The sequence below is a fragment of the Taudactylus pleione genome, unplaced genomic scaffold (genome assembly GCF_031769625.1).
Source record: "Taudactylus pleione unplaced genomic scaffold, aTauple2 ptg000391l, whole genome shotgun sequence".
Classification (NCBI taxonomy): domain Eukaryota; kingdom Metazoa; phylum Chordata; class Amphibia; order Anura; family Myobatrachidae; genus Taudactylus; species Taudactylus pleione.
In genome coordinates this window covers 16,356,143-16,384,050 of record NW_028284792.1, presented here as the reverse complement: position 1 = coordinate 16,384,050, position 27,908 = coordinate 16,356,143, and the positions used below count along the sequence as shown (strand labels likewise).

General features: G+C 43.5%; 1 protein-coding gene across 1 annotated transcript in view; it reads right to left on the bottom strand.

Annotated features, from left to right (window-relative positions):
• Window positions 1-13,842: 13,842 nt before the first annotated feature.
• Window positions 13,843-27,908, bottom strand: part of TLCD3A (TLC domain containing 3A) — a 69,778-nt gene continuing 55,712 nt past the window's right edge. Inside the window, exons 3-5 of the mRNA XM_088445877.1 lie at window positions 26,621-26,837; window positions 21,089-21,184; window positions 13,843-14,295 (exon numbers count right to left, since the gene is read on the bottom strand). Coding sequence (XP_088302003.1) covers window positions 14,026-14,295; window positions 21,089-21,184; window positions 26,621-26,837 — 583 coding nt within the window. The 3' untranslated portion in view covers window positions 13,843-14,025. The remainder of the gene's footprint in view (window positions 14,296-21,088; window positions 21,185-26,620; window positions 26,838-27,908) is intronic.

The following is a 27,908-nucleotide window of genomic DNA, read 5'->3' as shown; positions in this document are numbered from 1 at the left end:
GACAACCTCATTTGATTATAAGTCCCCAGGAAGACTTGAAGGGTAATAACGAGGTAACTGTAAAGTATCTTATATCAATGAGTAGGCAGTTAAAGCAACAGCAGCAGAAATTGAAATTGTTGTCTAATGATATCCCTGAAACTAACTGTCATGATGTTGAACCAGGAGAATATGTAATGATCAGAAATTTCTTGCGTTCAGGTTGTTTGACTGATCGGTGGGAAGGTCCATACCAGGTGCTGCTGACGAGTACTACATCTTTGAAGGTGGCCGAGAGAGATACCTGGGTCCATTCCACTCACTACAAAAAGGTCAATCAACCGGTGGAGAAACAAGGCGGAGACAAGTCTGATAGTGTGGACCTGTCGCTCGCGAACTTGTTCCGGGAGGATTGAAAAGGTCGTAGTGAGATACCTGAACCGAAAGAAATTTTGCAGGACTTGTTGTTAAAATGGACAGGCCTGCTGTGTTCATTCTCATATTCTCTTTTAGAGTGTTCACCATCCTGGTCAGTTCGGGAATATCCAGTGTCTGTGATGGGGGACCGATTGAGGAAACAGGAGCTGATGGCAGTGCTGATGGAGTGGAGAAAGGAGGAGTGCAATGCCAATCAGGGGAGTGTCTGACCAATCTTAGTACTGTTATTGTTAAGAGAGCTGTCATTCCGGATACTCGGGGAAGGTGTGGAGGTTTATCGTCTGAAGATTCCTGTATTTGTGAGTTTTGTGGGTCCCTAGTTGATGAGAACTGTATCCAACGGTGCCAACCTAAATATAACCCGTACTGGGGAGGGTATCCTTTAGAGGATTATCACAGCATGGTAGGCAAAGTGTTAAATCAAACTGATCGCTGGGTGTGTTCACATGTGCCACAGGGACAGCATAATGTAGGGTTGGTGCCATTTCCGCTGAATATCACGGAAATTTTAGATTTACAAAAAGGGAAAACTTTGGATGGAAAATTCCTCTCATCCAAACCACCTCATTTCAAACTCTATCAATTCCAAGTAGATAGATCACTTTTATGTTTGAACATAACCAACCCCAATAAACCCGGAGGTTGGGAAGTGACGGGGAATAATCAGACAATGACCTCACAAAGAGCTGATAATGAGTCCATAAACTATGATCTGTTACGCTCAATTAAATCAAGTGGGAAACATTTTAGGTACCGGTATACATTGAGTTCCACCAAAGAAATGATTGGTAAAGTACCAGATTGTTATTGTGCTAAAATAATACAACCCGAAACTTGCATATACCAAATGGAAGAGCCTGAGATAGGATTGTTTGCAAGAGAAATGTGTTTAATGATAATGATGCATACTATTCCTTATATTCTCCCTGATAATGTATATTTTATATGTGGAAGAAAAGCGTATAAATGGCTCTCCCCGAGTTCCGAAGGTTTGTGTTATCTGGGAAGAGTAGTCCCAGAAGTTATGACCCTCACACATGTTGAAATGTTGGGAATACATAAAAACACACCGTCACCATATCTTCACACGCAATATGAACACAGAGGCAAGAGAAATATGATACCTGGTGATATGCATAAAGCAGCTCAGTTAATCAGTGAGACAACTGGCTTCCAAGTTTTAGTTGCCCTGGATCCCACCAGAATTGCTAGGGGTACATTAAATTTTAGATATATCCAGGAACTTGCTAAATTAATAGATAATATCACCGAGATGTACGATGACACATTCAGGTACACGGGGAGAGAATTGCAAGTGTACAAGAAAGAACTAGTGCAACACAAGCTAGTGTTGAATTATTTAACCGCTGTTACTGGAGGGTATTGCGTAACGTTAGCCACCCAATTTGGAGTAAAATGTTGCACTTATGTCACCAATGATACCAGCGACCCTAAGGAGGTGATAGACCAGAAGATGGATGAGATTCTGCAGCTAAAGTGGGAATTTCGTAAGAACCATAACGCATCAGTGGCTGAAGCAGGGGAAAAGATAGAAGGATGGGTGTCATGGCTGAACCCAGTTAAATGGTTCTCGGGTCTAGGGGAATGGGTCCAGGAAGTGATCGCCAGCATAGGCAAATTCTTGATCCTTATACTGATTGTCATCATAATAATTGGCATATGCGTCCGGTGTGTTCCTATTGTGTTGAAGTGTGGAAAATGTAAAAATAGAGTAAAACGAAAGAATGAAATTATGATGGTGGTCAGAAATGATAATATGTATACCGAGGTAGATACAGAACTGCATTACAACCCTGAGCTAGGAAGTACCATCATTTAAATGTATAATATTTAGACATGCATAGAAGATATTATTGAAATGTTATTTATAGAACACCTCAGATAATGTAAAGTCTCAAATTCCCCTTCAAGACTGCTGTTATAAGACTGGTGCATTCCCACACCTGTCACATGATCTCCCAAGATCCGCGGTGTGCGTATAATAGTAGTTTTATGTCCCCACCCAGAGACACATTATTGATGGATTAAGGAACACCTTGTGCCATCCCAGAATAACACTAAATAATATGTAAATGTAAGCCTAAAATAAATTAATATAACAGATTGTGATAGCATGTTGTTTGCTATCAAAGGGTGGACTGTCGAAGCTGAATAATTGAGTAAGACAAGTTCAGTTTAAAATTCAATCACAGCGACGCCATCTTGCGACTGGCCGCAAGACTCCATTTTGCGAATGGCTGCCTAAGCCACATTTTAGATAAACTCACATTTTAGTACAGGTGGTGATAATACCATTAGCATCATGCGAAGGCATCTGTGACCATTATCATATGAAGCAAGTGGCCAGGTGACAACTGGCTTGGGTAGATAAGTTTCCTGCATAGTGTTTGTTCACTACGGGTGGTCTGGCTAGAATAAATAAGCAAGCTTCCTGCAATGACACAGGAAAGGTGGGAGGGCCTGCTGACAGGAGATGTAGAACTATCTGGCCCAGCATGCTAAAATGTTAGAGACAAGGCACTTATCCTCACACACACATTAAATATGTCTTTATATCAAACCCCGAATACACATTTCATATTCACACATAAGGTTCCATAAGCATCAAAATGTATGATTCAAGTTGGTTAAGTTAGTTTAAATGCTAAGAAATAAAGGTTTTTGATAACTAAGGTATTATACATGATAAGCAAGGTGTGTTTGGTCTCGTTCTGATGCATACACTTTTTACAGCATCCCGGTGTTATCGGTGGAGAGATCGCATCATGCAAACTCAAGTTACGGATCGCAGAACTTACAAGCACCAAAATGTTTAGCTGATGAAATGTTACAGGAGGCGTTACCAGAAAGACTCCGGCTGTTAGAGGCAGGGAAAGTCTATTTGAAACAACCTGTTAAATGTGCCGTAACATATGCTTCTCCTCTGGGAACCAATGATATCAGCAGGAAATTTCCCTTTGTCCTGCTTTAGTCTGGGGGGAATAAATACATGTGCCCATATACTGGTTTAGGAGTCCATGCTGAAGGTTGTATGAACTGAGGGTCTCTAGTCTGAGGTCTATCTCTGGGTCCAGAGGCGCAGCGTATGTATACTGTTACTTGGGGTCTGTATAATTTCCTTTTGCCTCTCTCTTTGTCTCTCTCTCTCTCTGTGTCTCTCTTTGTCTCTCTCATTGTATTTATTTGCGCTTATTGTAAACAGATCATAGCGTGTAACTGACTGTACTTTTACCTGAATAATACTTGTGCGTTGGAACCACAGATTCCACTCCTGTCTTTATTTACGGTCAGATTACGTACGCAAATTAGCGTTATTCTTAGAGGTTTATAGGAAGGATTTAAGAAGGTATAGGCAGGGGTATATAGAGGTTCATTTCTAATATTGTTAGACTCATCCTCTCTTCTACCACAACTATCTTTTGGGTTCCCACAAGGTTCTGTCCCTGGACGTCTGCTTTTCTTACTGTACAACTCTTTTCTTAGATTTCTAATTCACTCATTTGGCCTCCTGTAGCACCTCTACACTGGTAAAACACTCATTCTACTTATGCTCCCCTAAACTCCTTGTCTGTACTATCTTAGGTAAGCAACTCTGTTATCTTCACATGGATGTCCCAAAAGCAGCTTATCTACCCTCCTCCCTCCAGTCCAAATTACTCACCATCAGCCCTTAAATCACCTTGTCAGTAACCCAACAATATTCTTTATCTCCCAAACCTGCTGACATGGTGTCACACTTGACTCGGGCCTGATTGAGACGCGCTCGCATGCGGGTTGACGGCCGGCCAGAGCGCACGCACTGCGTGCGCAAGCCCCGGAGCGAGAGGGATATTCTCTCCGGGGCTCGCTACAAATGGGGCGGCTGTCGATGTTGATCAACAGCTCGCCCTGTTTTGTAGGCGGGTCGGGGGGGGTGGCTGGCCAAACTGAGACGTTCCTGAAGGAACGCCTGCCATTTGGGGGTGGCCCTATTGACATCACGAGTGATGTCATTAGTGAGCTTCCGGCTCTATTGCCGGAAGCTCACTGGAGCTTGCGGCAGACGAGACCCTACCACAAGGGTCTCGTCGCAAGCCGCGATGGTCACGACCATCACCTGGCCACTTGTCACCCACAGCTTAGCGAGCGGCCAGAAGGCCGGACAACAAAAAAAATGCCCTTCAGACCTGCGAGCTGCCTCCGGCAGCGAGCGGGTCTGAATCAGGGCCTCTGTCCACTTTCTTCCTTACATCCAATATCTCTCTTAGTTCTGTCACCTCCATCATAGAAATATTGCCAGAACAAGCGCTTTTCTTACCCAGTATGTTACTAAGCATTTTATGTACTCTCTCATCATCTCCAGCCTCGAATCTCCTATTTAGGATAATCCTCACCCATCTATCCCCACTTCAATCCATCTTAAATACTGCAACAAGTCTGAGCTTCCTCCCTTGTCACTTCACTCTGCAAAGCCCCCCTACACTGGTTGCATTTATTTTGTCTATCTCATAAGTCCCTGTTTTATGCATGTGCTGTATTCTACACGCTACAGTGCTGCAGAGCACCACAGAGCCTTACAAATCAACAATTTAATTATTGTGCTCCTTCTATCTAATTGTATGCTGTTTTATGTATGCCCTGTGTTCTTCATTGTCCAGTGTCGCTGAGTCTTACCAATCAACAATTTTATTATTGGACTTCCTTCATCTATTTTTATGACTTAGTTTCTGCATAAATATTCAGATTTTTATCTGAGAATGTTAAAGCATTTACATACTCTCAAGAAGCACTATAATGACAAAGTAAAACCTGTTATTTTCCAAATGAGATTACATCTATGATATGGTAGGACTTGATGTTTATTAATTATGCCCTGACATGTAAAAACAGGTTTTGCAGTAATTGTGATCTTGACAGTTGAAATAAAAAAAACTTATCTCAATGTTTTACAAATAAAAATGATTAATATTTTTCTGAGGTTTTGGGGGGAAAGTAAAGCAAAAAATAAATAATACAGTGGAATAGATCATAGGGCCTGATTCAGACCCGGATGCTAAGAAGCGTTCGCTAGTAGCTGCCGATGGTTCGCATTGTGCGTATGCATCGCAGTGCGCGAACCACTGCGAAAGATCTGGAAGCGGTCGCTCGCCCAGCATAGACAGCCCAGCTGAATGAGGGACAGGTCAAGCCGTTATGGGTGGTAACAGGGGCAGGTCACTAGAAACGGGGGAGTGGAGGTACGAAAGCAGGCGTGTCTGAGCGTCCTAACGCCGTTTCAGAGGCGTGCATAATTAACAGGCAGCGTCATAGTACACGTCACCTGGCTGGTTTTTACACTGAAGTGCTCTCAGTGCTTGTGGTAGTGTAAAGTCAACCTCAAGCGATGCGAATGCTCCCGATGGTACCTGATGTACTGATGGTTGCATACTTTTCCTAGACATGACGTGCGCAAGTGGGCATCTTAAGACAGGCTGGTGGGCGTCTGCATACACCAAGTGAACGCATGCCAAGACATAGTGGGCGTGCTTATGCCTTGCCGTGTGATCGCCTGCCTTGCTGGGTGTGTTCCGAATGTGCATACGCTGAGAACGAGCATGCGCATCTAGCGACCGGGTCTGAATCAGGCCCATAGTCCCCTTTATTTAAAGTTTCTTCATGGTATACGGTTTTGCAATAATAGTCACAGCAGCTAGGATATTCTCATTTATGTTCAGCAAATAAAAAGTAATAATGCGAAGTTACCAACAACCATATTTTCTAGTCCAGTATTCACAAAGGTGATCAGTGCCATTTTCTCTTTTCTTATGTGAGGGCTGCCCCATGTAAACTTGTATACACAAAGAATCATGAACACACAATTACATTACTACCCCCTCCTCCTGTTGTACATTGTATGCCAAAAGAAATAATACTGCAACAGATTTTATGTAATGTTTAGTACTGGACATAAATATTTGCTGTTCACCTCTCGGGTAATCCAAGGCTGCTGCCATTGACAGGTGATTTTGAACAGTCCAAATAATGTTTCTGTAACATACTCTGTTGCCTGTTTGAGCATATTTACAGTGGAAGAAAAAAAAAGTACAAATAGTTCTTAAAAATGCATTTATTGTTTCTGAACAATGGAAAAGTAAAGTAAGTAGTGATACATTAGTGCAAACTGCTTAGTGTTTATAGTTCCTAACCGTAACAAGCAACTAAAACACAACAGTGGAATGACGTATATTTTAGTATTATCACAACATTGACAACATTAATAAAGCTTCAGTGAGTTTAGCAGATCGGAAATGTACAATTTACCTTTCATAATACAGATTTGGTTGAATATTTTTATAGATGAAACTTTGTGAGATTTTAAAGTACTATAAAATGTATTTGATTAATCATTGTTGTGTAAACCACATTCTGAGAAAAATACATGAGTATTTATTTACATTGTTATAATCAGACTTAATGTGACCGATTTTCTTTCTTAGGAATAAAAAGTATTTTAAACACCATCATTCAATCTACTCTATTCCATGGGAACATTATTAGTTATCTTCTTTTCCAATATGTAAATATTGAAATTATTATATGTGAAAGATGTACATTTTCATATCTCACTTTTCTAATGTACAGTTTGTTCCTGTATAATGGAGATTCACCCTTTGAGAGACCCTTAAAGTTTGTTTAGCTGACATCCCTACATTTTGAAGCCCCACCATAGAAACTCTTAATGCTGAGACTTTTGAAATGTAGTGACTGCATTAGAACAGTACAGTACAGTATATGAGTAACAAAGTAGTTGCATTATGGGTATTCTAACAAGGCTGGAGACATGTTAATTAAAAATGTATTGGTGCCACATAGCTTTATAAAAATCAGTGTGTACAACTTTTCCTTTAACATTACAAATTAGCATCTAGACATGTCTACATGACTTAATTTCTCTATCATTTGCTTTTAAATCTGGTAAGATGTAGTTTTCCTAACTTACATTTAAAAATAATAGTGGTATGGATGGATTTTTCCAATAGTCATAACTAGAATGAAGTCAAATCATGCCTAGAAATGTATCAACTCTTTAAATGATGTCTACTTACAGTTTGCAGCTATGTTTCACTGCATACACATTAATAATAAGGGGCCCAATTAATCAATAATCACATACTGCAATGTGATCTGGGGGAGATATTAGCGCCCATGATTGCATTGCAGTATGTGATAATAGCAGCGGAATGTATTAGATAGTACATGCAGGGACTGGGCCTCTGAAAGCTGCCTGTCCTGTTATGTGCTTGGAGTGAAGTGACAGTATCAACAGCCTCTTCACTCCTCTCTCGGGACTACTGCGCATGTGCAGTCTACTGACAATGCATGTGCGTGACCCGGTACATTTTACTAAGTGTAGCCCATAGGCTACAGCAGCTAACCCCATCTTCAGATGCCATAAGCTATGGAGAGCCAAACTCCAAAAGAGCTTGGTAAATCTGACAGCATCGCCCATAGAAACCTTTGGGGTTGCGGCTACTGTGCAAAAAGGAGGTACCGCAGCAGATATCAAAGATATTTGTTGCGATCCCTTCATAATACTTATGGGTGACACTTAATATTTGAGGGTAGCCCCCCAAAACGGGTGTTTTTGTGGGAATATGCCACAAATAATTAATGATGAATAGACCCCTAAGATAGGTAACAGAATGGCTGGTGGAATATTCACTTTGCAGAGCTATTGAGGCACCAGACATCCTCCTCCTACGTCTCATGGGCATGTAATGGGAGTGTCACGGGCGTGTCAGCGAAAGCTGCTGCATTCTAAGACGCAGAGCCACAGAGACCATGTTCAGACGGAGAAACTGCATCTGCCATTGGGCTGGTGCAAGTGTCGATGGCGCAGGCGTTCGTACACCGATGGTGATGTCACAATCACCGGAGGTGTTACAGCATGCAGAGATGCTGAAAGTGGGCATATCAGGGAGTGCACCATCAGACGCTGGGTATTACACCAGGGTAGGCTAAAACTAGCAGTTACATATTATCGGGCCGTGACTCTGCAAGCTGGCGCACCAGTGAATGCTGCAACATCCACCTCTGAATTTGGTCCTCAGCATCAAAGAGACTATAGTTACTTAATGGAATGAGGATTAACTGCATTACACCACAATGATAAATAATGAGGTGTAATAATTAGCGGTACATTCTTTACAAATTCTATTCCTTACAATCACTTAATGTATTGTCAATGTCACCTGCCACGGGACTACAGGGGTATGTTTACCACTGATCCCACAAGCCACTGCTTACACCAGGGTGGACAAGTCCACCACCTGAATGGCTGTCAAGATTAGTTTGCTCAAATTTATTGGTACTGTGATATATGTGTTATATATATATGTATATTTGTATATTTATGTATATATATTATATGTATATATGTATGTATGTGATATATATATATATATATATATATACACACAGTGCTATTTTTCAGCAGGAACTTCTCTTTAACTATGACATGATGTCTTGGGCCATAATGTACCTAAGATAGGTTTCAATGTAAAGTCCCGTTGGAGTGCCTTCTTTTCTAAATATAAATATATATATATATATATATATATAATTATCATTTAGTATTTATTTGTTTTTCTATAGCTCCACCCACAGTTCCTGAACCTGTTTTTTGAGAAAAATAGCCCTATATATTAGATATAGATATATATATGTGTGTGTCTGCCTTGCCTTGAGTACATCCATGCGTATGAGTGTGCGTGGTCTTAGACACCCACATTACTTACTATGGCAGGTGGCGATTTTCCATCTGAGTATGGCCTGTGAGTGATAAAGCATCTATGTATACATACACTTTAGCGACACTCCCATAACACGACCTCGAGTAAGACCATGTTTGCACGCATTAATAGCCACCTCTCAGCCAACAATGTACTTTGTACAGTGGGCAAATGTATATGTGAACAAGCCACATAAGATCACATTTCATATAAAAATGTATACAATATAATAGTATGTAATATTACATTCTCAAATGTATATGTAACCTTCCCAAAGCATAATAGGACGTGACAGACTCTGAAAGGTGGGCAGAGAGTTTGGTGTAAAGTGCCTGAAACATCTGCATATCTAGTTCTGAATGTAAATAACCGTTTTCTCTTCTCATGTCGTTACATATGGCAACTTGCCTGTTAGGGTTAGGACTGCTTTAATGCGTATACATAGCAATGACCCTAAGAGACAGGGGTGTGCTTTTATTACATATTGCACAATAAGAGTGCATCATTACCTTACACCCAGTACATTGCTACAATTCACCTGGAAATACACTCTTGGTTATAGAATACATTCACCAATGATAAATTTACCAGATCAGAACATAAAATAAAGCATTGGAGACATAAATATATTACCAGCCCATTAATGGACTACCCCATGTCACAATGACAGGTGCCCAATAAACTAACTGGTGTTAAATGTATCTGTTTTAACATGAACTAAATCTGGTAGTTATTGCAACTAGAAAGAACTAGCAGTACAAGAGTCAGACAAGTATGTTAGAATGCCGGACCTGCATGTAGCATTTTGAATGTGGAATCATTATGAAGGGACGGCAATAGCGCTCCCAATTCACTGTAATGTTATGCTGACTGTATGGCCTGACTTTAGAAAACAATGCTTTCTTTATTAGATTTATGCAGGCATTCCAAAAACTCCATCTCGCACTGCCCTATAATTAAATTGTGAAGGAGCCAGGTGGGTAGATATGAATTAGTTGTTAGTGACTAGAGCAGGGGTGGCCAACAAGTCAGAGGCAAAGAGTCCAAAAATATCTGTAAGTATGTTAAAGAGCCAAGATTATGTGCACGCCGAAGGCACACATGCAAAAAAGGGTGGACTCGGTCGCAGATGCCGGAGCCTACCTACATGATACAGACAGTCGCAACAGGGTAAGAGCTGTGTTTTTTTTTGTTAACACTTGTGACATGTGGGGGTGGGCTGGAGTGGGAGGGAGTGTAGGGGAAAATGGCTGGACTGGCGTGGCCTGGGGAGAGAGAGGGGTCTGGAGTATCACATGAGGGTCTGCTGGAGTGACATGGGGAATTGTTGGAGGGACTGCTGCTGCTGGAGTGACAAATGGGGGACTGGGGTGACACAATGTATTTTTAATGAATGTGGCTTTTTCAATGTATGATGTTTGAAGGCGCATGTGAAAGCTCATGCACACAATCACCATGGAGGTAACTATTAAAGGTAAAGGAAAAACCAGCACAATATAAAAAAAACATTGAAAAAAAACAAAAAATACACCGAAACAAGCCAGATCCACATAAAATACACTGAAAAAGCCACATATACAAATAATACACTAAAAAAGCCACATCCACAAAAAAAAATATATTGAAAAACAAAAAACCCTGGTGTCACTCCAGCCTTCCATTTGTCACTCCAGTCCCCCTCATGTGTCACTCCATCCCCCCATATGTCACTCCAGCAGACTCTCATGTGTCACAACAGCAGACCCTCTTGTGCCACTCTAGCCCCCCACCCCTCTCTCCCCGGGCCACTTCAGTCTAGCCACATTCACCCATACTCCCTCCCAATCCCTGGGGCACTCCAGCTCCCCCCACATGTCACAAATACAGTGAAATGAAAAAAAACAAATAAAAAAAACCCACAGCCCTTACCCTGATGCGACTGTGTCACGTAGGTAGGCTCCGGCGTCTGCGACCACATCCTCCTCGTGGCTGCAGGTACAGTCACAAGTTGAGCTCCGCATCCTGTTTGCAGCGTGACATCACCACATCGCCTATACATGCCTCTGGAGCGGAGCAGAATGCTGCATCATAGGATGAGCTTCCTCTAAACAGCTGTGTGCCTATCAGAGGGGGCAGTCAGTCAGAGGAGCCAAATCAGAACAACAGAAGAGCCACAGGTTGGCCACCGCTGGACTAGTGTATAAAGAAATAAAACTATTGATAGCCCCCCTGTAATTACCATGCACAAGGACATCTGTTGTATCACACACATGTGTAGCTGTAAAAAATAAATTTTAAGTTAAATTGACTAGTTAAATATCGTCACATATTAAGAAAGCCACTGAATTAATGCCCGCATTGTATATTTTTACAACTGTAGGTTGAGCTTCTACTATTTAGCTCTTTAATTAAAGGTTCAAAGGATAAACAATGACCTGCACAGTTTGTAATACATCTATGTACAAATACCACAGGTGTGCAAACATGCTTTCTACAGTGACGTGGTAAAGTATTTTTTATCACCCCCAATTAACTATCCTTAAGGATTGAAGTTGTACATACCTACAGGGGCGCCGGAACGATTTTATGTTGGGGGGGAGGGCAATCAAATCGTTCCGACACCCCCCCCCTCCAATCTGCTCCCCTCCCTCCAACTTACTGTTGCTGGGGTGCCGCAGCCCCTACCGGGTGGACGATGCAACCCGACCAGCAGCTGAGCTGTGTCCGCGTCGTGATGCAGTCTTAAACACCCTCTGGTGTCATGGCCGTTGAGGAGTCCCAGCAGCCCACAATGAGACTCCGCCTATTGCTGACACTGCTCTCTGATTGACCGGAGGCTGCTGCTGCTCCTGCCCTGAGTGTTGGAGCTCAGGGCTGTCGGCGATGGATGCTGCAGACAGTGCAGAGCGCACAGGAGGAACCGCTGTCATAGCCCCAGTCCCCTGTTGCCAGCAGCACCCCACCGTCCTCGGCTACTGCGCCAGTCTCCTCCCTGGCGCCTTTCAAATGTGGGGGGCAAGCCATCCCCTTGCCCCCCTCCCCCGATCCGACGCCCTAGCATACCTACTATAAAATGTTGCATTTCCTACGGAATCCCGACAGCGGCAGCCCGACATGGGTGAAAATCCTGATCGTCCCTAAGGTAAGTATTCACTAACCTAATTCCCTCCCCTAACCCTCCTTAGGGGTGCCTAACCCTAACCTTCCCCCCAGTGCCTAACCCTAATCCCCCCTCTAAGTGCCTAAACCTAACCCCCCTTCCCCGCCGCTTAAACCTAAGTCCCCTAGGGGGGTGCCTAACCCTAAGCCTCCCTCCCCCTAGCCTAACCCTAACCTCGCGGGGGGTGCCTAACCCTAAGTCCCCCCGGGAGCCCTAAACCTAACCCCCCCCGCAGCTGTCCGCGCTCGGCGCCCGCCATCACTTCGATCGGGATGCCGGGCGCTGGTCTCCTGTCATCGGTAAAATGACAGGCGTCTAGATTTAGACGCCTGTCATTTAACCCTCGCCGGGATAAAGCAGTCGGGAAGCCGGCCGTCGGGATCACGTACGCCGGCTTCCCGACTGCATACCATTTCCTACAGTCATCTCTAAAATTTCATATGCTGTTTACAGGAAATTTAAAGTACAGCTAGTTGTTAAATATACTATTTTGCTACTTCTCTGTTCATTAAAACACAGGTCTATTTTATTCAAACACATTTCTAAGACAATCGGAAATTGGACGACTTAGTTAAGTATCAGAAATAATGCAGAAACACTTGTCAGATTACACATACCAAATATAGGGCCTGATTCAGAGCTGGACGCTCTGACCAGATCGCTCGCTCTGAATCAGGGCCCTCCTCCATTAAAATGGAGCGTCCTCCTGGACGCTCGTATAGCTGTGGGTCACCACCCACAGCATATACGAGCATCCAAAAAGATGGACTTGCGAGGGAAACCCTGCGGTCGGGTTTCCCAGCCACAAGCCCTGGAGTGATTTTGGCTCTATCAGAGCCAAAATCACTCCCACTGACATCACTAGTGATGTCAGTGGGGCCGGCTTCAGACGCCTCCGTCGATCAGGCACGCCCCTGGCACGCCCACCAAAGGGGGCGTGCTGTCAATCAACATCGACAGCACGCCCCTTTTGGTGCGAGACCTGGAGCGATGGGGAAGCCCGTCGCTCGCCGGGTCTCGCGCATGCGCACGACCGAGCTCCCTCCGTCGTGCGCATGCGCAGTGGGGACCATCGACCCACTTGCGAGCGTACTGCCGCTCGCGAGTGGGTCTGAATGACCCCCATAGTGCAATACTGATGTAGAAAATCTTATAAAAAAAACCATTTCGTACCTAAGTATAAATAGAAATGTTTTGTTTTTATAGCTTGGAAGCTTATAATAAGACTCCATAATCTTTTTCTATTAATATATATGAAATAATCTGTATGACATCAAAGTCCATTAACTGGAACACAGCTGTACCAGAGCCGTAGCTAGACTTTTTGGTGTCCTGTGCCAGAAAGAGCATTGGCGCCCCCCTCATTTTTCAAAGGGACATAATACACCCAAAAAAGGGGAATGGCCTCATGGGGAAGGGCCAAGGAAGAGATAGGAGAGGCCAGGAGATGCTGGGGATGAAAAAAGAGGAAGCTACAAGTGAGAATGATAATAAACAGAAATTTGACAGGCCCAAACAGCGCCCCCTGCCCTGCGGTGCCCTGTGCGATGGCACCGGCCGCACTACCCTAGCTACGGCCCTGAGCTGTACTAATAGACCTGATATGAACTAAAAGTGAGAAAAGTACTGCCTGTCCCTACTGATTACTAGGACTTAACTTCTTCAAATGATAACATAGCTATATATCATACCAAATCATTATCTGTCTTTGTTGGAGATGGAATTGGTATATAGTCTTGAGGCTTTTCTGCAAATGAGCCAAAACCAATATATCTGTGGGGCTATAAGAGAGGCATTAGTAATGTTGCAGTGCAGAGGAATATAGAAAGGCACTTTGTACAGCGGGATCCCGTACTGCTTCCCGTAGGCGTTGTACATAAAAGGAAAAAGCAGGATGCGGCAGACAAAAAACGTCAGTATCACAAACGCACCGTTCACTTTGTGCAAGATGGAGTTTTGCAAATTCATCTGTAGAAAAAAAAGAAATAAAAATCGGCATTTTAATTGCATTCTCTTTAAATAAATGATCACATAATGGTAACTAAACCTACACAACAAACTGATAATATGCAAAGTCATATAGTGACATATTCATATATATTATAGAAGTTCCCATATAGCGACACTTCACACTTTATATAGCCCTTATACACATTGCTGCAAGCAAATGCCCTATATTATACATTTTTAGACATACTGTCATGATGTATTTGTCTTGTTTTGTATTATTCACTTACTCTTTGGGGTTTATTTACTAAACGGCGGGTTTTGAGAAGTGGAGATGCCCATAGCAACCAATCAGATTCTACTTAACATTTATCTAGTACCTTCTAGAAGATAATTGCTAGAATCTAGTTGGTTGCTATGGGCAATATCTCCATTTCTAAAAACTCTCACTTTATTAAATATACCCCTTTAACTCTTTTAATGTGCAACTGTCATCTACACACAGTAGTGACAGACGTTTTGTCGATTGAATCAATTTGCAGCAATCAGACTATGAAATCACTAGGCACTAATGGCATTACACAGTCACTCACAGGTTGGGAGAAGTTGCTCTTGGTGGATGTTTTGGTACCATTCTTTATTCATGGCTGTGTTCTTAGGCAAAATTGTGAGTGAGCCCACTCCCTTGGCTGAGAAGCAACCCCACACATGAATGGTCTCAGGATTCTTTACTGTTGGCATGACACAGGACTGATGGTAGTGCTCACCTTTCCTTCTCCAGACAAGTGTTCTTCCAGATGCCCCAAACAATCTGAAAGGGGATTCATCAGAGAAAATAACTTTAACCCTGTCTTCAGCAGTCCAATCCCTGTAACTTTTGAAGAAAATCAGTCTGTCCATGATGTTCTTCCTGTAGAGAAAGCTTCTTTGCTGCCCTTCTTGACACCAGGCCATCCTCCAAAAGTCTTCGATCCAGTGTCAAGCCAACAATAAAGCATCCTGAGACCATTCATGTGTGGGGTTGCTTCTCAGCCAAGGGAGAGGGCTCACTCACAAATTTGCCTAAGAACACAGCCATGAATAAAGAATGGTACCAAAACATTCTCCAAGAGCAACATCTCCCAACCATCCAAGAACAGTTTGGTGACGAACAATGCCTTTTCCAGCAAGATGGAGCACCTTGCCATAAGGCAAAAGTGATAACTAAGTGGCTCGGGGAACAAAACATCCAAATTTTGGGTCCATGGCCAGGAAACTCCCCAGACCTTAATCCCATTGAGAACTTGTGGTCAATCCTCAAGAGGCAGGTGGACAAACAAAAACCCACAAATTCTGACAAACTCCAAGCATTGATTAGGTAAGAATAGGCGGCCATCAGTCAGTATGTGGCCCAGAAGTTGATTGACAGCATGCCAGGGGGAATTGCAGAGGTCTCGAAAAGGGGTCAACACTGCAAATATTGACTCTTTGCATACACTTAATATAATTGTCAATAAAAGCCTTTGACAGTTATGAAATGCTTTTAATTTTACTTCAGTACACCATAGTAACATCTGACAAAAAGGTCTAAAAACACTGAAGCAGCAAACTTTGTGAAAACCAATACTTGTGTCATTCTCAAAACTTTTGGCCATGGCTGTAGTTGCTCAAAGTTGTGTATGTTCAGCTGCGAAGCATCACAGCGCCAAAAAACTGCAAGATCTGTCCGCAAAACGGACTTGTGTGCAACTCTAAAGCAGCCCCTGTGTGAGCAGCATTGGCACTGATGAATGATTCTCTCACTGATGAAAGATCAGTGAGAGTCAGCAGCTGGGGCCTTGTCACTCTTTGTCTCTCTGTTATATTTGGCAGCCTCTTCAATCTGTTTGCCTTTAGAGCCCATCTATCCCTTTTCTGAAACTTTCTTGTTTCTGATGGTAGAGCCATGACAGAGGCCAGTAGATTGCCAGATTTGGCAATTCCGTTCTTTACTATTTCACAGAGCATCAAACAAATGGAAGAATTAGCTGGCACAACCTTTCCTGAGATAAACGACCCTCTTCACTGGGTAATAACTTTGTAATACCCCTTTTACACCGGAGCTAAAATCCAGGTTATTGCAGGGTTAACCCGGGCAGCTCCTTGGTGTAAAAGGGGTGAGGGTTGGATCGCCGGGTCGAGTGACCCGGCAATCCAACCCAGGTAAATAGCAGGGTTTAACACGGGCGTAACCCGTGAAACCCTGCTGTGTGTACGGAGCACTCCGGGTCTTGATGACCTGCAGTGCGCCGCAAGCCGGCCGATTGGTCCGGTTTCAGTGGCGCTTGGAGATGACGTCATCTCCAAGCGTCCATTTTCACGCCGGAAAAGCCGGGTCTATGCAGACCCGACTGCGGTGTGAGCGGCGCCGACTTGGTAATATCCCGAGTCGGCGCTGGCTAAATTCCAGGTCTGATCCGGATAGGAACACTGTTCCAACTACGGGTCAGACCCGGAATTTTAGTGGAAAAGGGGTATAACTGTAGCAGAGGAGGTTTAAGAGAGGAGAGGGCCCCTGTGCAGGCTCCATGCAGGCCCCCTCCTCTCTGGTAGCGGGGCTCTGGCTTTGTACCAGAGTCTACCACAGATGCGCAGGTCTCCGGGAACTTTAGTTTCATCTACTTCTTACTCACCACTAGGGCACCTAACACTTGGCTGCTTATGCTCTGTTGCTTATCTGGGTGTTATGGTTACTAATGTAGCAATATATATTATCCATGTCCTGGTCCTGTATTGTATTGTTCTGTAAGTCGCTTGTCTACAACTTGTTTATGTGCTTTGTAAGGCACTGCGGAACATTTGTGGCGCCATATAAATAAATGATAATAATAATAATAATAATAATAATAACACCGGGAAAATCGCTGCTGTGCCATTTTCCCAGTGATTTCTGCTGTTCTGCAGTGCCGACCGATGCAGGACTCTGAAGAGGTAAGTATAATTATGGGTGCAGAGGGTGCGGAGTGGGTCCCCCGGTACCCGCGTGCACCACACACTCAGTACCTATTATAGATAGGCCAATGATCTGTAGTATGATGGACCAATTGTTTATGAATAATCTTATAACCCTGTCCACACTGATGAACAGCAATTGTGGCTTCTCTGAGATCAAGCATAGCATGCTTGTTGTTAAGAGAAACCTAAGGGGTATATTTACTAAAGTGCGGGTTTTTAGAAGTGGAGATGTTGCCCATAGCAACCAATCAGATTCTAGCTATTATCTTCTAAAAGGTGCTAGATAAATGTAAAGTAGAATCTGATTGGTTGCTATGGGCAACATCTCTACTTTTAAAAACCCGCACTTTAGTAAATATACCCCTTAATGCGGCAGACCAACCTGTTCTAGTTTCTGCTTTATAAGGATGGGATAGCACTTCTTGATTAGCATATAAAGAAGGGCTCTTGATTATCAGCTAATGGCTCAAATTAGCCTCTTTTTTGATATGGGAGTAGCAACTATGTAGCTTTTTACGTATGTTCACTTCATATTGGTTTACTTTATGCTGAGTAAATAATGACAAGTAAAATCTGTTATGGGTTATTTATCACATGAGATTAGATGAATCGAATGCCAGCACTTGTTGTGGACAAGATATTTGCTAATTGTTGCCAGATACTGTATGTGAGTACTGTCTTCTTCACATGCCTGTACATAGGGCAGAATACATTATAGTCATATAAGTGTGGAGCTTTGGTTTTTTTTCTTGTCTGGAGCCAAACATATTTATTATTATTGCATGAATATTTGTTAACATTAACTTAGATGTCAGAGACATCTAGCTTTATTACTAGTGGCAAAGTGTGGTAAGTAATGTTTCTTCCTCAGGTATATTCAGGTGATTGCATCACTTGGGTAAGCTGCACTAAAAAAGTGTTCTATACAGAACATTAAGGGGAGATTTATGAAACCTTGTAGAGATACAGATGTGTCCACATATCTTACCTCCGTGCGCTACAAGTCGCGTTAAATGCATGAGCGCCGTGCAACTTGTTACATTCAAATGTGACTCATTCGCAAAGAAATGTGAATAGGATGCACAAGTAGCTTCTGCTAATTAAAATGATATACAGCATGCCTATATTCTGTGTGCTCCATTAGTGTCACAGCCACTGTATAAGTATTTCACATGCAGGTACACTCTACGTTACAGAGTCAGCGGCTGTGACACTGTAACATAGTATTTCACATGCAGGTACACTCTACGTTACAGTCAGCGGCTGTGACACTGTAACATAGTATTTCACATGCAGGTACACTCTACGTTACAGTCAGCGGCTGTGACACTGTAACATAGTATTTCACATGCAGTTACACTCTACGTTAGAGTCAGCGGCTGTGACACTGTAACATAGTATTTCACATGCAGGTACACTCTACGTTACAGTCAGCGGCTGTGACACTGTAACATAGTATTTCACATGCAGGTACACTCTACGTTACAGAGTCAGTGGCTGTGACACTGTAACATAGTATTTCACATGCAGGTACACTCTACGTTACAGTCAGTGGTTGTGACACTGTAACATAGTATGTCACATGCAGGTACACTCTACGTTACAGAGTCAGCAGCTGTGACACTGTAACATAGTATTCACATGCACTTACACCCTACGTTACAGAGTCAGCGGCTGTGACACTGTAACATAGTATTTCACATACAGGTACACTCTACATTACAGAGTCAGCGGCTGTGACACTGTAACAGTATTTTACATGCAAGTACACTCTACGTTACAGAGTCAGCGGCTGTGACACTGTAACATAGTATTCACATGCACTTACACCCTACGTTACAGAGTCAGCGGCTGTGACACTGTAACATAGTATTCACATGCACTTACACCCTACGTTACAGAGTCAGCGGCTGTGACACTGTAACATAGTATTTCACATACAGGTACACTCTACATTACAGAGTCAGCGGCTGTGACACTGTAACAGTATTTCACATGCAAGTACACTCTACGTTACAGAGTCAGCGGCTGTGACACTGTAACAGTATTTCACATGCACTTACACCCTACGTTACAGAGTCAGCGGCTGTGACACTGTAACATAGTATTTTGCATGTAGATGCACCCTACGTTACAGAGTCAGCGGCTGTGACACTGTAACATAGTATTTTGCATGTAGATGCACCCAACGTTACAGAGTCAGCGGCTGTGACACTGTAACATAGTATTTTGCATGTAGATGCACCCTACGTTACAGAGTCAGCACCCACAGCATATACGAGCGTCCAACAAGATGGTCGCGATGGTCTTGACCATCGCGACCATCGGACTTGCGAGTGAAACCCTGTGGTCGGGTTTCTCAACCACAAGCCCTGGAGTGATTTTGGCTCTATCAGAGCCAAAATCACTCCCACTGACATCACTAGTCATCACTCCCACTCCCACTGACATCACTGACATCACTCCCACTGACATCACTAGTGATGTCAGTGGGGCCGGCTTGAGACGGTAGGCGTTCCCATGGGAACGCCTCCGTCTGGCAGGCACGCCCACCAAAGGGGGCGTGCTGTCAATCAACACCGACAGCACGCCCCCTTTGGTGCGAGATCCGGAGCGAATGGAAAGTCCTTTGCTCGCGGGGTCTCACGCATGCGCACGACGGAGCTCCCTCTGTCGTGCGCATGCGCAGTGGGGACCATCGACCCACTTGCGAGCGTACTGCCGCTCGCGAGTGGGTCTGAATGACCCCCATAGTGATTTGCATGTAGATACACCCGCAGTTGCACACAGAATATAGGCATGCCGCATAGCTGCTTGTGCACCCTATTCGCATTGCTTTGCGAATAAGACTGCATTTGAAGGTAAAATGTTGCATGAATCACGCAATGGCATGGCGCGACTAGAAGGGCTGTTTAACTCGCCAGGAAGATGGATGTGGATACATCTGTAAAGTGCCGAGAGATAAAGTACTGCACCAAGCAATGATAGTCACTTCTAATGGTTCCTGGCTGATGCGCAGGCAGAGGGGGAGTCGTGGCTGCTTGGGTCCTGTGAAAGGTGTGGCTTAAGACTCTATTGTATAATTCTGCAATCTTTTACACCGAAGTCCCAGGTCTGAACTGGGATTTGGAACATGTTTCCAACCCAGATCAGACCTGGGAAGACACTTGCCTACTACGGCGCCAACCCATGGTATGGCCGGGTCAGCACAGCTCACACTGCAGACCCGGCTCTTTCGGGATTGCAGTGGACACTTGGAGATGATGTAATTTCCAAGCACCACTTAAGTCACCCAATCAGGCAGCATGTGGCACGATCCGGGTCACCGCGACCCGGATCGCCCCGTTTACACTGCAGGGACACACGGGACTGACCCAAGACTAAGCCTGCAAGCTACCCGAGTTGGATCCCCGTGTCCCTGGACCCGGGTGGATCCATTTACACTGACAAAAATCCCGTCTTGATGCGCATTCACGAGCAACAACCCAGGATTTTCAAGTCGGTGTAAAAGGGGTATATAGGTGTTTTTGGTTATTCCTTTCATTAGCACCAATCTACAGAGACAGTTGAACATTCAAGAGGCATTTTTCAGAAATGCTTTGTGAAACTGTGTGGCCACATAGCAACTGACCTGAAACTGATAGCGCCGATTACTAGTTACATCTCACACAATGTGCGCCAATGACTAGAGCCTCCCAACATGGATACATATGTGGCTGGAAATTATATTACGCATTTTTTGGAACTATGATTTTAGGTACATTGGTTTAAACATTCCTACTTTACAGGTAAATCAATTCAAGGAAATTCAACATTAAAATCATTGAACACTGACACATACCTGTATTAAAACTTTTCCAAGTGATACAAATGGCGTGCTCATTTCTGCCACAAAGAGACAGCCAACAAAGAAATCTCCAATATCTCCTCTAACATACTGCAAATAAAAACAAACAATCACTAAGCGCAGCATACTTACTCCATAAGAACGGAAGAGGGAAGTGGTTGGTATGTTATGTACATCATGTTGGTACAGGTACCAGAATCATATATAGGGCAAATTCAATTCGCCAACGGTTGTGTCTCAGGTGTGAGCAGAAATTATTGTTAATTGCTGCCTCGCTGCTCGCTGGTCCCTAATTATATAGCCCTGGGCACTTTAACCGGGAGAAGAGACCGGGTAACACAACCCACAAATAATATAATCTACCCTTAGTGTAACTGGAAGTCTTAGAATGTACACAATTGTTGCGTTGTGGTAGGACAATATTTAATAAATTTACTTAGACCTAAAAACATTTGTTGTTATAATTAATAAAACAACATAGGTCATGATTCAGAGATGGGCACAGTGCTGATGTTTTGCTGCACATGTGCAAAAAAGTCCAGAAATCCCTTACTGAGCATGCGCAAAACCAAGTGTCCTATGCCGTTGAGAAGAGGTTTGCGATCCCTGGCCGATCAGACTGGGAGGTGACCTAAAGTGATTGCAAAAAGGGGCTGTTTCATGGATGTTATGGGAATGTCACGGGCATGTCTGGAAATGCTGCTGCGTTCTCAATCGCAAAACACAGCTTCGGAGGCCATGTGGAGTTGGATTTGAGGAGAGTAGCTAGGCTGCCGCAAATGCCAATGGTGCAACCGATGTTGGAGTGTTTACAATCTCCATTGCAAATACACAGACAACAGAGCCTGAAAGTGAGAGTCTCCCCGCTAGTACACTTCATCACACCGTCAAGCACAAAAGGAAGGCTGAGATTAGCATTTGCATATTCCTCCAAGCACTATTGCAAGAGAGGCTGTGCCCCGCAGCTGCATTACCAACCATCTCTGACTCTGGCCCATAATTCAATAATATATACATATCAATACATATCAACAGATCACAAATCTTAAGAAGAAAAGCTATACATACCAAAACTGTCACTTAGAAAAAAAAAATTAATGTGCATTTCCTGATCCACTTTATCAAGATACCTTGCATGGGAATTGGTGGCAACAATGCATGGAAGTGTTCTGTCTTGTGGGTGTGTCGTGGGCGTGTAGACAAAGTTCTGTGCTATTCTGAGGTCATGGGTATGGAAAAGGGAAGCCTCTTATAGACAGATCTCTACCGCAGCACAGGGTAGGTGCAAGTGCCGATACTAAGGATGACGGTTGTGGCTGTGGATGGAAACACAGTTGGCGGAGCAGCTTCCCGTTTGGAGCTGCATGGGTACTTGCTTTAGCTTTATGGAAACTGCCATTAGTATAAGGTAGTAAAGCTGGCTTCTGTGGCATCAGGCAAAAACAGCTACTTTGCGTCCAACTTAGAATCAGCTCGATAAGGGTCTAGCTGTAGATTGAAATGTCTAATATTTGTTACAGAATAAGACTCCTAATCACTTTCTGTGCCTCCTGCTTGCGTTTTTTTGTATCTCCCTACTTATGGGGGATCCAACACTCTAGCCAAGAAACAAAGATAGATAGATAAGATAAACTCAATTTAAACTTTAAAAAAATCATATGTTCTCTGCACTCACCTAAGTACACTCTAAACTGTATTTCATTTACATTCAGGGAAAGTTGTCAAGCTGGCCAACTACATCAAAGTCTCCCCTTCTGGCCAGTCCCTATACTGACTCGCAAAAACCTTTGCCACTAGGTATCACACAGACTTTATACAAAATCAATGCTGTTATTATGAGTTTAGGTCTACTAGCTCATGGCCTTTAAGAGACAGAACCTCCCCCAAGAGTATCAATTAATGTGCACCTCAGTAGTGCACGCAGGGGGTTTCTAAATACCCAGTCACCCCAACTGACCACTTGCGGTGCTAACTTTCCAGATGCCCATTAATAGATATGGCTGTAGGACGTTCTTAGATTCCCTCAGTGGTGATCAGTGACCAAGAGCCCCAATTCCATGAAGATGTGTTGAAGAACTTGTTTGGAAAAACTTGAGGTCAAACCAGTAAGCACTTCTACACCAAAGGGTTAAGTGAGAGGTTCAATGGTACCCTCTAGCAATTGTGGCTGGCATGCTTTTAGGGAGGGGGAGACTGGGAGAATTCACTGCTGCTCATATTCTGGGAAATGCCACCTATCGTCGAGTATGCTGAAAAGTTGCAGAAGTAATTTAACCAGTTAATGTAGTTGACTCGCTCCATTCTGCTAGTATGGTAGGGGCGACAGAAGCATTACTTTAACAGGCAATCCAGCAGTGCATCCTAGCCACAGTAGTGAGTGATATTAGTGCTGGTTAATAAGAATAAGTTAAAGGTTAACTTGGCCAGCACCTATTCTCTGGGGAGACTGACTAGACCTAAAGACATCCAGCTACGGACATACCACATCAACTGGATAAAAACATATATGGAAGGGTAAGTTGGGGAAATGATCTCTTGCCCGAACTGCAAGTCCATGCCAAGGGTATACTCAGTAGAGATAGGAATGTTGCTCACAGAGGAGCAGAGCAGGCAAATGGGTGGAAGTTTTGGAGGAACAAAAGTCCCATTTCACCAGAAAGTAATTTACCATCTAGCCTGGGCACACTTAAGTGTTCCACCACACTGAGTGAAGGCTCAGCCTATATGACAAACACATATTGGATGAGCCCAATATCCTCAATATGGATAATAAGGAGGTGGAAGGGATGTTGGATATGGGGCCAATTATGTCTTCATGCAGTACCTGGGCAGCAAGTGTATTACTGATACCCAAAATGTACCTGTATACCTGGTTCTACTTGGTAACAGTGCAGATGCCTACCCTATACACCATTTTGACAAGCTACTATACAGCCTAGTGGAGGAAGCCCACTGTGTTTCCACCATAGACCCTAGTAAGAATAACAGCAGATATCTCCTGCCTGAGTTCACTGTTCCACACTTTAGAATAAAGAACAACCAGGCAACAATTGAGGATGTTAGATCACCTCTTGAAAGGGTGGCAGAAGTTTGTCCAGGCCTATCTAGACAAGTCCTTAGGTGCTTCAGTGAAGCAGGCCCGACTATTCTTCATGATAAATAGGGATGACAGAGGTGCTATACCTGGGGCATCAAATTGGAGGGTCGAGATTCAGCCATTGCCAGACAATAGATCTGGATATCCTGACATGGCCTTGACCCTTGAAACAAAAGAAAGTCCAAGCCTTCCATAGAAAGTCCAGATACTACTGCAAGTTTGTGCCCCAGTATAGCTCCATCGCTAGGCCCCTCAGACTTGATGTCCATAAAACAGACTAGACTTGGTCCTCCGTGTGTGAACAGACTTTCAACCTGCTGAATTCTGCCCTATCCCAAGCCCCTGCTTTGGCCACCCCTAACTTCCTATGACGATTCTTAGTTCAGATTGATGTATTGGGTTGTGGACTAGGAGCAGTACTTAAACAGATAGCAGTTGATGGTTGAAAGCACCCCTTAGGATACCTCTCCCAGAAACTAGTGGATCAGGAGTTTTCTTATGCCACTTCAAAAAGAAGGGATCCGGTCTAAATATAAGCAGTAAAAAGGTAGATAATGTCTAGATAGACACTAGATGTTAGCTCAATAGGTCGACAGGGACAAAAGGTCAACACACTAATTGCCGACAGGGAAGAAGGTCAACCTGTACAAATGGTTGGCGCAAAAATGGTCGACACATTATTATTATTATTATTTTTTTAAGGGCTAGGGTTAGGCACTTACACCAATAATTAGAGTTAGGCACTTACCCTGACGGTTAGGGTTAGGCACCAGGAGGGAGGGTTAGGCACTTACCGGAGAGTTAGGATTAGGCAATAGAAGGGACAGTTAGGGTCAGGCACCTACCACGACAGTTAGGGTTAGGCACCAGGAGGGAGGGTTAGGGTTATGCACCAAGGGGAGGGTTAGGGTGAAGATTAGGGTTAGAAAAAAAAAAACATGTCGACCATTTTCACGTCGACCTTTTGTCCCTCTCGACCTTTTGCCATATCGACCTATTGACTGTCTATCTAGACATTGTCTACCTTTTTACTGTAGATCTTTCAATCCACCATTGGTAATCTGTTGGAAATAAACTACATGTTCCCTCTGAGCCTGTCTATGAGGAAGTTTTATGCTGTGAATCTCCCGGTTATGGTGTTCAAATTATAACAATGATAAATGGCTGATGTTAACAAGTCATCAACTGCCTCAGTGGAATTTTAATAATAACTTGTGAGGTTGGTGCTTGCTCCACTAAAACGGGAAATTATATAGTAAGACTGCATCTGATTACTGCAGTAAAGCTGGGTACACACTATGTGATCTGTGTTACAATATTGTGTTCTGATGCAGATCAGAACACTATATCAAGCAGATTGTATAGTGTGTACGCCCTATCGCACGTGCATGGCAATCGTTCATCGCATCGTCCCATCTGCTGTGCTGCATAGCAGATAGAACGATGCAGTGAATGACACCATAGTGCTGAATGCAGCATGGAACGATATATTGCGTAGTGGTATACACGATCATGTAGTGTGTACAGCCGTTACAATATATAGTTCCAACGTGTTGTGCCGTTGCATCGTATAGTGTGTACACAGCTTTGGTCAATTGGGATTGGGTACAGGATGCTGGCGCTCAGGATCCCGGTGGTCAGAATTCCAACGCCGGCATCCCAACAGGGTCACAATCCTGACAGACAAAAGGTGAGTATATTCTCCTTCCCCTACCTCCCAGCAGCCTAAACCTAACTCTCCGCACCAGTGCCTAAACCGAACTTCCTCCCCTGCAACCTAAACCCTCCCCCTAATGCCTAACCTTCCCCCTAACCCCAATACTTACTGTCGGGATATAGGTGGTCGAGATGCCGGCGCCAGGATTCTGACTGGTGTTGGGATTCCTGTGCCGGCATGTTCATCGGATTATATTTAGGCATTGGGGGAGGGTTAAGGTTAAATTTAAAAATAAAATATGTTTCAACCTTTTTTTGTGTTGACCATTTGAACCTGTCAACCTTTTAATCCTGTCGACCTTCTGCATTGTTGACCTTTTGTCAGTTGACCTTTGATCATGTTGACCTATTACCTGTCGACCATCTGGTGTCAACCTATTGACTGTTGATCTAAATATTGTTGATCTATCTATTTCACACCCAATTGTTTAATCATTTACAGAATGTTGTTAAATATATAATATAAACAGTCAAACAAACAAAAAAATCTGGGGTAGTGTGTTATTACAAACAAATAATTGTATTTATTTAATCAAGTCAGGGATATGGGATGGACTAAAACATTGCAGTATCAAATGATCACATTATAAATAATTTTCGAAGAAGGAATATCTGACCTCGTATTCCTGGAAATGTAAAGCAACATAGTTCATTCTGTACAAAGGAAAACATGTTTAGGTCTAATTCCACTCATATTCGGTTATAAGACTCACCAGTGCAATGGGCACGAGGATGGTCAGGATGACTACGTGGTGAACTAGCATAAGAAAGTCTTTTTGCAGGAAGCGGTTCATTGCAGCAGAAAAGTGATCTTTCCCATTAACGATTCTTTTTTCTTGACACTTGTACCAGTGACGAATATACATAGCATAGGTGTCGTACACCATGTACGGGGTTACGAACCAAACATATGACGTAGCCAACCAATGCCTGGGGAAGAGATATACAGTATCACCATCTCCTCATTCTAAAATCAAATGTACAATGAGATATGAAGTCCAATGATTAATATAAATACATTCTGGCCAACCTTTATGTACAAGCTAACAAAGATCCACACCCTGTACATAAAAATAGGACCAGTACCGTCTCTGAAAGTAAATGTTGTTTCAGTTAGTGTAACTGTAAATACAATAATATAAACAACAGCTAATTGTATGAGGATAGGAAAGCACCTGGGGAAGGGAAAAAACAAACAAAAACAAAGCAAATGGTGGTATGACACCTCTATACCTTTAGTTACAAATGCCTTTCATCCCCACAAACAAGTCTGTGTCACATTTGATATATCTTTATGCATGATAAAGCAAACTGCAACACCAAGGGCCTCATTTAGAGATGTACACCAATATTGTGTGCCAAATATGCATCAATATGCAGGTTTTTGCAAATTTGTATTATTTACATATTTTTCGGAGCTCATTTGGTGCGCAGGGGTCTACGAGTGGGGCGAGCAGGATGAGTTGGTGATCGCAGGGACCTGTGAGTGGAAGGGGGGGGGGGATTGCAGGGAGCCCATGAGTTAAGGGGATTGTGTGTTTGTGTGTGTGTGGGGGGGGCAAGCAGAAGGAGGGGTAATCAGGGAGACCACAAGTAGAGGGATGGGCTATTGTGGTGAGAGGGGCACCTGTTCCAGCCATTGGCTGGGGATGAAGTGAGATTTTTTTCTAGATGGGGCCTCTCTGCTGCCGTTTACAGAGTCTTCAATAGACGGACAAAGGGAGCATTATCTAATAGATGTTTTGTTGAGTTAGTGAATGGGAGTTGATAGGGCATAACTTGGGGTAAGAAGGCGCACCTGGGTCTGTGAGACTCTGCTAAAACCCGTTGTTGTTTTTTTTGCCGGAAAAAAAGTCGTAATTTGATGGACGCACCGGGTGACTGTGCTGATTAATTTGATGCGACACTTGTATATCTGTGTGCGCCTGAGTCTCTCAATCAGTATGCAAAGTGCTACGATGCAGCAGTTGCAGCTGTGTTTCACATGTCCCTGTGTCAGTT